Source organism: Ambystoma mexicanum, chromosome 5q (assembly GCF_040938575.1).
Source record: "Ambystoma mexicanum isolate Mex_15411 chromosome 5q, UKY_AmexF1_1, whole genome shotgun sequence".
Lineage (NCBI taxonomy): Eukaryota > Metazoa > Chordata > Amphibia > Caudata > Ambystomatidae > Ambystoma > Ambystoma mexicanum.
This window is the reverse complement of record NC_090933.1, coordinates 853,473,341-853,485,378: the sequence shown is the minus strand read 5'-3', so window position 1 is coordinate 853,485,378 and position 12,038 is coordinate 853,473,341. Positions and strand designations below refer to the sequence as shown.

Below are 12,038 nucleotides of genomic sequence, written 5' to 3'. Positions count from 1 at the left end.
AGCTGAAGAAGAATTCTATACCCCATTCTATAAACCTCACTTGATTGAAGAAGGCGGAAGAAGAGAATTTGGTAATACTCGGCGGGGGGGCAAGCAGATTATATAAAAGGTGCCTCAATAACAGAAAATTCTATACTACCTATTGTTAATTCCAGTTGTATGCCAACACATCCGGACAGCCACAGGTTGCCAACCACGGCTCTAGAAAGCCTTGTGACCTGTACTCATGTTGAAGTACATAATTGACATCAACATTTTTATCACAGAGTGCATCACCATCCTCAAGACAGGGTTGGATATTTCTTTTAAACAAAACTGCAAACTGATTGCATGCTGATTTTCAGAATATTGCATGTGGTATTTCAGTAAAGCTACATCCATTACTGGTGTACTGGTACTGTTATAATGAGATGGGTTCCAATAATTACTGCGTATGGTAACAGCAATTGCTGCACACAACTATTCTGGGGGAAAGTATGCCTGACATCTAATGAGAATCTAGTGCTAGGTCACTCATAAGCATAGCTTTGATGAGAAATAGTCCCCGACTTTTCCAATGTTCACTGAACGTGTCTGTTGTAATTTTCTGTAAACAACTTACCATGCCTATTTCTAACCTCTTTGTTTCATAGGATGTTGATAAATTGCATGCTCTATTTACATATTCATTATGTTTAAGAGAAATTGTTGTCTGCGCATCTGCCTGTTTCTGTCTATGGGTGGGAAGGCTTGTCAATGATACACATCTCAAGACCAAGGAACTCAAACCCATCAATATAACATATACCCCCTGTCTCAATGAGGGTGATGACCCCTACAGAAACTCACCTGCAAGGCCTATTATTGAGACTCTAAATTATCAAATTTAGGTCACCCAATCTGTGATCCCTACTTGAATATACAGAAGTAGTAGGGATGATTGCAAATGCTTCTCACGTTGCGTTGGTCGTTAGACAATCACATCGCAAGTGCATACCTAACTACAAAGTATGATCTGTATCAGATTTAGAAAAAGGAATTGCATATTTTGACAGTTAAACAGCTCACTGCTAAGATCTGGGTGTGATCTGCAGTTTTCAGGTCCAGCAAAACCATTTCAACCGTTCATCATAACAAGGTTCATAAAATAATGACTAGTAAATTCACTTGGGTAATGATGTATGTATAGCAACGGTGAAAGCGCTATATAAATGGCAGATTATTATTATTATTTTACCAATTTCTTATTTTATCCCCTGATTGAGTTATATCCTACCCTATAGGTGTCCTATTAAAGAAAAAGATGGAATTGAGTGTGTGAAATGTCAATTCAGACAATTACAATGTGACATCAATCGAGTAAAGAAGAAAGGTCTTACACAAACCGTATTTTCAGCATCTTTGCAGTCCTTCTCTTCTAAGGTTTTCAAATTCACTGTCTTGGCTCTGTGAAACAGGAAAATGGGAATGAACATTTCTTAATATAATTCGATACAAATCAGATTTGTATTTAGTCATTTCTGTATATATGTATTGATGTTTTGTTTGTACTTGGTGCCAGCAATCACCTCAATACTCAACAATATCTGAAAAAATATGTTTGCAACAGTTATTTTGCATCAGCCAACATAAAGGTTTTGCCTATGCATCAAAATGTTCTAGGCCCAGGAAGTAAGTAAGGGAGTCAGCAGGCGAGTTTTACATTGTTTGACATTACTGCACATATGTTTTCTAAAAATCCACGGTTCAGAAGTCAATTTAAAAGCACTGTGTCCCACTCTTTACATCTGAATCCTCGTTTCCAGTGAGAGGTGTGCTGAGAAAGGGGACACGAGGGCAATTGCCCCCAGTCTGGCTAGGCTATTGCTCCATGGGCCAGAGCTGTAAAATGTAAAAATAAATTACTGAGAGACTAAATCCTTCAGAACCCAGCCTACCGCAAAGGAACCGAGTGCTGCAAAGCCGCTTGGCTTATGTGTAGATAGAGAGCGATGCTCTTGTCTTGATGTCATCAATGTTGAAGATGCGTTGAGATGGCCCCCAATGTAGTAAATATGCATTAAAATTATAATCTTTGTCTGTACAGTTATGTGTGCTGTCACATGTTTTTGTCTCAGGATACAAATGATTAAAAGGTTTCCATCTGTAGCTACATCAGTGCTTTAAAAGCCAGATTTATTGAACATTGTACTACTTTAGCCCTTGTCTAACAATGTTGCAGAAAGCATGTTGTTAGTTTTAAAATTGAAGACTGAATAGAAGATATAGCCTCCCCTGCCCTCTAAATTGGAAACTGTGGAACCAGGAAGACAGGGCTTGAATTCCCACCTTCCACACATCATACATTATGTGATTGTGAGCAAATCACTTTTCATCATTGTGCCTTATTTCCGCTACCTATCTGTAGTTAACAATATATTAAAATATAACGCATACCAGATGGGAGGCAAGATGCCAAGTATGGGTCTTTTGTTGTGTGGGTGGGCATCATGACATAGACACAGACCACTGAATAGAATCTTGCAATACAAATCTTTATTAACCAAAAAGAGAGTTGGGAAAAGGCCCAACTTGCCCTATACTAACGTGGGAGTTCCCCATCTAAATAAAACTAATGATAATCTGTGTCAGGAAGTCCAAAATAAATGGCTGTCTGTGTTCAAAACCTATACTTGCCCTTACATCTAATTGCATACAATGTGTAGGGATGTCAGCATTAAATGAGAAGTGTACAACTAAAGGTTCAGAGCTTCGCCCAGCTCTTAGATGGAAAAGGGATTTTGCTTCCCCAAGATTTACTTTCAATGTTCTAAAATAACACAATTCCTAAGGCTACTCAATGTTCCAAAATAACACCATTCCATGTGATATTTGCAAGGTCTTCACGTTTGGTTATCTTCCACCAACTTCGGAGCTTCAGTTCATCTATCTCAGTTCACACTAGTTTTCCATCATTCAATCATCATGGGGCTTTCTTTAGGTGGGTGTATTCAGTCTAGGCGCAGTTGTCGGACCACCCGGTCCACCCATTACACGTCAAGCAAGCAACACATCATGGATCTGTTTCATAGATATATTGCCACAGTTCTAGCTTACTCAATAGTGTTTCAAGCGTTTTTGAAGCTTTATTACTCCTTATGTTGTCACCATTCACTTGTTTAGTAACTTTTGCTGGAAGACCAACATAAGCTTGCCAGTACCCTCTCCTGCTAGGAAAAGTATTCTTTGTTTAAGGTTTCTTAATCAAGCACCTGGCACCTTTTTGCCAGTTTTCTCTTGCATACAATATTGTCACTGTTATAATTCTTTGATCCCATTATACTTGACTCGTGGCAATGCTCTTTCTTCAATTCTTAAAAATGCTGGCTTATTTACACAATTATTCTATGGCTCTTGGCATATTCGCTATGATTTTCATCATATACATTGCCCTTTTCATATTCATTTCTTCACATTCAATTCAGGTATTCAAAATCAAATATCTCTTGGATTATGCTGCCCATCCACCGTATCTAGGGCCCCCCTTTCATTCAGGCAGCCTCAATGGCCTTCTTACAGTCTGCTTTCCACTTTCTGCGGCTGTCTGGTGAACCGCCTTCACTTGCGGTGTGCTCACCCTGGTTCCCTTGGCACACAGAGTCTTCCATGGCTTCCTCGCTACTTGTCAGTCAGCGGTCCTGCACCTGTGAGTGTTTGGGAGACTCTGATGCTCCCGGTACCTTTGCTCCATGCTGCACTGCTTTCCCAGCTCCGTCTCAGACTGCAAACAAGACCCAGCTGCACCGGCTCATGATCTCTATACCTCCCAGCATCTTGGGAAGGTACCTTGTCGCCCCCACGACTTCTGCCATGGAACTCTCTGCGCTTTTCTCTGTGCTTCCTTCCGTGCCTCTCTCCGGATCTCTCCCTGTGCTTCTCAGCTGAGCCGGATTTAAAGTTCCCGGCTCCATGATTACGAGTCAAACAACTAGATCGCTGGTGTTTCTTCGACCAGTCTGTCCTCAGTGTTAATGGTGGCCTCCTCGTCTCAGTAACTAAGTGGTGTTCGTATGAGTTGGAATTCAAAAAGAGAGGACGTATGGCTCTAATGTGTCTCTTCCTCGTCCCAGTACCTGACTGGGATTTACTGTGGAATGATTTCTGCAAATCATAGGGAAAGGACTTAAAATAACCTATAAGAACCTGGGGGATATTGGGTTCATTAGAGAAGGGAAATGGGGTTGGAGGTACCACGTCTCACCTAAGGGTGCCTCATCCCCACTCCCCAAGTCTCCTGCACCCAGGTGATCCTCCCTCACATATCCAGCCCCAGGGTCAGGATCCAAGAACGATGGCCTTTCACTGGCCACCTGGGAGAAGAATATATTGGGGAAAGAAGTGAGAATGCCCTCAGATTCCTCACAGCAGACAAGATGTAGGTATGGGTTTTGTGTTGTGGGCTGGCGAGGCCGAAAGACAGGTATGGGTCTTTCGCCCTGTCAGTTTATGTTTGTCTCTGAGAGAGAAGCCAGACCCTCTGGTTCAACAAAGGCTCGGCTCTACAAATGTATTTTCTAGCTTCCCACTGATTTTCATTGGTCTAAAACTAACGATGGAATGGATGGAAGGAGAAGTAGCCTGCTGCTACATTGCAAACTGGTACATGAGGTAACCTGGGCTCAAATCCCAGCTTTCCCATTTCAAAAATTAGATTATCCTGGTGAAATCATATTACTATGTTATATAGTAATCTCTGCTATATATACTTAAGAAAGTGGGGAGAGGTTAGTATTGAGTTTACTTGTTCAGGGAGTTGTGGCCTCTGCATTGCATGCTTGGGCCACTGCACCAGAGGCGTTGCTAGGGGGGGGGGCTGAGGGAGCTATCGCTGGGGTCTTTTGGTTATAGCCCTGGATAGAAGCTAAGGCGCTTCAACCAAAAGGCTAGCCAGCCCTGAGTCCCAACAGTCCAGACATTAGCATTGCCCCAGATCTTTTCAAGGGCTAGCAACACCGCTGTACTGCACTATCGGCAAGACAATTATACTCGTCCTCCAATCCAAATGTTGCCAGTCCTCCCCGGCTTTCACTCGATTTGCCCCTTGGTTTGATGAACGTAATCTTTGTGCATTTAAGGTTACCGGATGTACATGTAAATCAAAACTCTTCCTAAATTTACCTCATCAAATGGAGCAATGGCAGAGGCTGGGGTAGGCAGAGGAAATCGTGCAGTGCATTTGCTAGGAAGTGCTGCTGCATAACATCTGTGGGGAAGTATCAGGCAGTATCAGACACCCAGAAAGACAAGCTTCACAAATATGCTTGTAACAGGATGCTGGCGAAAAGTGGAGCGCTAACAGACATCGTCAATGTAGTAAGTCAGAATATTGCAATGGTTCGACAATAGTAAGGCCCCCATTTGCTCATGGCTAAATGGAGCGTATAGTTATGATGCTATGTGGTTCGGGGGTTATTATTCAAGCTAAAGCAAAGTCAGTCTGTTCCCCCATAGTACACTATTCCCTGCTATGTCATAGGAGGTATATTATGTTTTTACAGATCCTTAGAAACATCATCAGCTGAAGAAAAAGTCCTGCCCATCTTTCTTAGTATGCCAAAAGTTGTGTGGTTAACTTCGCACAAAAGTTGATGAAATTTGCCACGCTACCAGGCTTTTTTTCCTCAAACATTTGCACCTGAGCAAATCAGGGATGACAATTTTCAGCTTCTCCCTTAAACCCGATATTCAAATCCAAAATCTCGAGCGAATCTGAACATGCCTCATGCCTGGAGCACATCTGAACAGCCCTTAAGCAAGTATTTGTGAATCACATGCATACTTACATCTCAAAGAAGCTCCAGGTAGCTCCAGTTTTATTTTGAGAATTGGGGATAAGGCAGGAAGTGCAAATAGGAAATGCCCACGGACATCTCCTATTTTCCTCAAATGCAGGTTTTTAAGAATCGGCCCATAAAAGCCAACCTTGTGCTGAAACTGAGGATCTCCTCTAACGAAAGAACAATATGGAGCATTAAGGATTCAATCCATGCTTGTGTCTGGAAAACAATCTTGCTCCTTAATCTACTCAAATCCCTGGGTTTATGCGTCAATTAGGCCTTTTAATAAATTGCGAGCTGGCTCTTAAATCCAGAATGTTTAAAGCAGACCGTTAGCATGCCTCAGCTGAATAAATCATCCCTGTACTGCTAGAGCACAGAGACCAAACGCATCGTGTAAAAGCAAAATATGCAACCTGTCCATGATGTTAACAACTGCCTGGACTCCTACCCAATAACTTCCAGGACAGAGACAGGTTAACCGAGTTAGCACTGCTGAGGGTGAATTCAGGCCGATGAATTATGCAAGCAAAATTGAGGATCTCATCCCTTCAGACAACACTATTGACAGCTGCTTGCTCTTCTGGCACGCAGAAATGTACTACTGGCCACCCTGTGTCAATGAGAGGGTGTCCCCTCCGAGATATAACTTTGCTCCATGCAGATCCCCCCCTGTTTATTGGTGAGTTAAACCCTTTTAAAAACATGCTCCCATGATGCACTTTGCACTCAAGTGACAGTATGCAGATTGTGCTGGGTTCTTACCTGGTCAGGCGAACCACAGTGACTGCCACGTTGAAAACGATTCCAAAAAGTAGACCGATGTTTGCAGCAAAGCATATTGTGACCAAGTAAGTACAAATCCATATGACCTTTAGAACAAATATAAGAAATATAAGTGGTTTTATTTCACAAACGGCTTCCTACCCTGCATTCTCAAGGCACTCCTTACCCCTCATGGAATCCATTCCTTGTAAAATGCCCGCCAACAGCCATGGTGTCTGGACCTTCCTTAGCAAATCAATCATACAACACGTGGGCAACAATTCACTACAACATGGGACACTTATGGATATGGCTGCATGTAGAATGTGACTAAATGCTTGTGCAATTATTAACTGGCTTCGATAATGCCACCATGGCTCACCAAGAAACATACCCTCCCAAATCCTCTACATCCCGGTTATATTTTTTCCAACACCCCTTTCTACCTCCCCCTATTTTATTGAGTGTTACTCCAAAGTGGAATGTTTCGTTGTGGCACATTATAAAACACTGAAAAAAGTAACACATTCCATAATTTGAAAGGGCATTCTCATTTTATAATATGCACTGATTTATCACTCAGCAATTGGATACAAGGAAGCAGAAGCATAATACATTAAATATATAGTTCATATGGCCAGTGTGATTATAGAGTGGCATATTATGAACATATTTGCATGATAATAATAAATACGCATTATCTACCAACAGCCATATATCGTAATTTTCAAACAATTTAGAATCCTCAAGTTAAGTCAATAATTTATTATCACTTATTAGTACCTGGCAGGGCGTGGCTTGGTCCTCCCAGCCAATAGGGAGGCTCATAGCAGGGGCATTACCATATGGTAATCCTGCCGCTCCTAGATTACTTGAGGCTACAGGCTGCCAACTCCTACCAGATGCGCCATGTAAGTGCTCCCCAACACTACCGCCCACCTTTCCCACAGATTTCTCTTCCACCTGCTCAATTTACCTCCTCCTTTTCAAATCCTGTGCCGGGAACAGTAATGTTCCTGGCGTGTCCCGCTCCCGAGCTGCGACACGTTGTCCCTTCTCGTCCGATCCAGGGCAGCCATCTTTTTTGTCATCTTCTTTTTTTAAGTTGCGAAATGCACAACTGATAAAAGACACTGAACCTCAATATAAGTCGGCAGTCCGGAAAAAACATGCTGGCATTAACGTATACAGGCACTTTTACTGGAACAGCGAATTGCGTGTGAGGCAGACCACAAGCGCTGGACACCCTGGCACTGGTAAAATCGTATCCACAAATAAAGGTGCTGGTGAATCCGGCTCTGCTAAGTACCCGACGACCTGCTAACCTGTGCCGGTATTAACGGCACAATGTTAATGTTAAAGGATATTTATACCGTGCATGATCACCAGCGGCTCTGGTGTTAGTCCGTTGTCTTTCGCGGTGTGAGAAAGTGTTTGTGTAGGAAAAGGGTGGGGGGAGGTAGAGTTTTTAAATATTCTATGGGCTAGGATGGGGAAAAGGTTTCACAAGGAAGGGGGTACCGTGTCTCACCCGCCGGTGTCTGTCTTCCACTCCCGAAGACCCCCCATCCAGGTGATACTCCTGGACTGGTCAACCCTCAGGCTGGATCCAATAGCAATGGCCGTGTCATGGCAACATGGATGACAGGTCTCAGGGGACTAGTAGGTGAGACACCTCAGGTCTCTCACAGGGCATACATTTGCTTCAAACGTGGTGAAGGGAGACCCCAGCTATAACATCCTGACTTATCCTTTTGAGAAACACTTCTTTCTTTGTTAGTGAACATTATCCCACACTAATTTGTATTTAGGAGGTAAGGACTGGCAATAGGTTTTTCTTAATATAGGCCCTTTTTATTTGACTGGGCTCCACTATGACTGTATTATTATGATATGATGGTTGTAGCTTGCTCCCTTTTTAGATTTAGGATTAGATTCAGCGTTTATCTCACCCATTCTTACAGTTTAATAAACACCCTTGAACTGTGATCACTTGTGTCTGTCTTGCTTTGATACCATGCCTTCCTTACAGCCCTGAGAAGGCCACACAGACACTGGACCCACCTACACACACCGAGACAAGACAGGCATGTGGCCACCATAATGGGACACAACACACCGAGCAGCAGTGAATGGGCAAACCATGCAACCCGAACCGGACAGCCACACCCTGGGCCACAGGTACCACAATGCAAAAGTGCACAACCCACAGAATGCATTGCATGCAAGGGGGTTCGGCATGGTTGCCTAGGTGTGTACGTATGTGTACTGCGGCTCCAAGGGCCATCACAGAGGTGCAGATATGACATGCAACAACACACTCAAGCACCAATGTCACTGGCCACAGTATCAGAAGCACACATCAAACTGATTCACAAGTCAATTAAAATCCTGCAAGACATACTGTGCGTCAGCATGGACTGTCAGGCCCCAAACACCCATTGTGCGTGCAGATGAAAGAGAGTAAGGAACAGGCCCACGTCACACCAACAAGAATCAGACACACAGGGTTCACACCATGTCATTCAGTGCATCACACTGCCATACATGACATGTCGGCCAGATGAACTGCCACAGAGGGACCCCTCAGTAGCAGTGGACATGGCATGTGTACCCGACCAGTATTGTGAGCCCACACCCATGGCTGCTACGATTTTTGGGTGCACAAGATTAGTCATGCCCGTAGCCCCCTCCCCCATGTATAGTACACTCCACATGCACAGGCCTGAATAAGAATAGATGTAGTAGGCTGACATGTCATGTAACTCTGAATATTGTGCAACTGTTGTAATGATGCACCCATCTACAGTACCCAATGACATGCTCCCATGTCTGTTTCCCCCTTGCAGGTGATTCCAGATATCTGCAGCTCCCATGTTTGACTCCTCTGAGGAATTCCCAGATGCCACAAAAGGTGGCATACAATGCCCACATCCAGTCCAGGGTGGCAATTGAGAATACATTTGGCCTGTGGAAGGCACACTTTCAGGTCTACATTGGATGGGGGTATGCATCCGGCGTAACATAACCCTGCCCCCAGATGTGGACATGCCCCCCCTGAAGATGACACACTGCCTGCGGGTGGCACACATGAAGATACTGCACAAGCAGAGGCCAGGTTGGGGCAACTCTCTTGCCAGGAGCTCATTGAGAACAACATCTGATGTTGACAACCACTATCTCTATCCATGCCACCTTCAGTAGTAATTGTACACAATAAAGAAATGCACACAATGACGAATGTCCAATTAATGCTGCAAGTGATAAGTATTTATATAACTGTAAATCATAATGTACATGGATTTAACATCCCATCCATCCCCAATCACTCACCCCAAGAACACCCTCCCCAATCACCCACCCCAGCACAACATAACTACACCATAAATGTGTCCATTCTTCCCTTTCATGCACACTTAGACTTTGGGTCCTGTTCCTGCAACCTTGCAGTGAGGTAGCACAGTGAACAGTGCCTTGGTGTGCTTTCCAAAGAGCCCTCAGTGGGTGTATTTGAGGTGGAGGGCTCCAAATCCCTGCACACGTATGTACTGCAGGGTCAACTGCATGGCCTGCGAAAGTGCCTCTGCTGCTTGCTCTGGCTTGCAGTTAGTTTGCCCTGTGCAGGTGTGGGGCTGTTTTTGTTGCTGTGTGTGAGGGTCCTGCCTCATTACTGTCCATGGAGAGGGTACCTGTTGGGGAATTGAGATAGACTGTTAACAATTGCAACACGTCATTGGTCATGCATTCAACCCATCCCATGATGTGTGTGCGTGTGTGTCCCAGTGTTGTTGGTATCATGTGTCTCACATGGGTGGTATTGCTCAGATGGGTGACCATGCAGGGGTGGGGGCCATGTTTGGTATGTACAATGTGCATTGTTTATGGGTACCACTGCCATTGACAGGGGTGCGCTCCCCGACATGGCATGCATCTGACCACTTGCCATGCCCATTGCTCTACCCTATGCTGGTGGATGCATGCAATGGAGGGGTGGGGTAGGCGTTCATGCAGTTGCACTTACTGACGTCTCCATGGAACCCTGCTCCAGCCGCAGCGCCTCTGATACCCTCGATTCCCTCCATGTGGAGGATGCTGCTGAGTCGCTCCTCCCATGGCATGTGAGTGTAAGGGTGATAGTATGTTTGTTTGAAGCATGTTGTGATTAAGGGAACACTTGAGTTAGTTAGATACCTAAAACAAAGGGGGGTCTGGGAGTCTCTCTACCAGCACGAACACAGCCCAATGACCGGTTCTTGGGTGAATAACCCCTGGGAGAGACTCTACCAAGTCTTTAGCTCACTGTCCCTTTCACGGAGAAGAAATGTCCCTGCATATCAGCCTTTGTCCTGCTCAGGGGCAGTCCAGTGCCGAATATGCTAGGCAATTCTCCTCTGAACAAGAGTACCAACAGTAACGCCATACACGTGTTTCAGCCTTGTTGGGCATCATCAGTGAGGTGAAACTGTGCCTCTCTAAGAACAGTGAGCAAGGGGTCCACGTCTGGATCGGCCTGTTAATTTAGGGTGAGACCCAAAGTTAATTTATTCAAAACAAAGGGGGGGTCTAGTTAGATACCTGTTGGCTTTTCTAAATACATTAGAGGTTAGAAGATATGTTGTCGTATAAGAATTGAGATGGTCACATTTGAAGTGTTTTGGAATGAAGGGTATTTTTAAGTAGTTAGATACCGGTTGGCGTATTCGAACAATTGTGCTATAGTTTAGTGACTAAATTTGGGTTGAAGGAACATAAAGTAGGCATTTGTTAAATTTGCTGGTAACATGTTTTGGAGTAATGGAGGTATCATTACCTTTAAACCAACCACTTCTTTTATGCAAAGTAGTGCCCTGAAGTGGTTGTGGCACCAGTGTGGTAAACTGTACCTATTGTTGTGAAGGTTTTCTTTCCAAGAGATACTTGGCTGTGTGTGAAGCCTGTAAGCGTACAGTTATTTTTGGTACCATCTGCATTGTACCTTAGAAGCAGTAGTATGACATATTGACTATGTGAGTTTATTTGTATGGTGAAACGATTGTCTGAATTGCAAATAGGGCATAATGTGCCACGATTTGCATTCTGAAGAAGCTGGTGAAATGGAATGGATTCAGAATTTGGTATGGATACATATAGAAATCGTTCATTAGGGATGTGGTCTTGAGAAACATGGTTGCAGAGAGTGCATGTATGTTTCCACGTGTCTCAAATCTGGATGATTTTTGGGTTCCAGTACTTGTAGCAGTACATTAGGAATTCTTGTGGCTCTTCCTGTGTGTTTATGGTAAATGTCACCATTCCTCCACAGATGTCGAATTCTTGCCTTATATCTGAGACACTAAGTGTTGTCAGGATTATTTGTGGCATTTCTATGAAGGATGAGCATTTGCCAACACAAATGGTCCGAGCCATTTAAGTAAATGTTGTGAACAATTGGTGGCAATTGAAAAAGAAGAATCACTGTTACATTAGATTAACAATTTA

General features: G+C 43.8%; 1 protein-coding gene across 1 annotated transcript in view; it reads right to left on the bottom strand.

Annotated features, from left to right (window-relative positions):
* Positions 1-12,038, bottom strand: part of SLC26A7 (solute carrier family 26 member 7) — an 888,192-nt gene that overhangs the window by 62,218 nt on the left and 813,936 nt on the right. Inside the window, exons 11-12 of the mRNA XM_069622129.1 lie at positions 6,561-6,667; positions 1,359-1,425 (exon numbers count right to left, since the gene is read on the bottom strand). Coding sequence (XP_069478230.1) covers positions 1,359-1,425; positions 6,561-6,667 — 174 coding nt within the window. The remainder of the gene's footprint in view (positions 1-1,358; positions 1,426-6,560; positions 6,668-12,038) is intronic.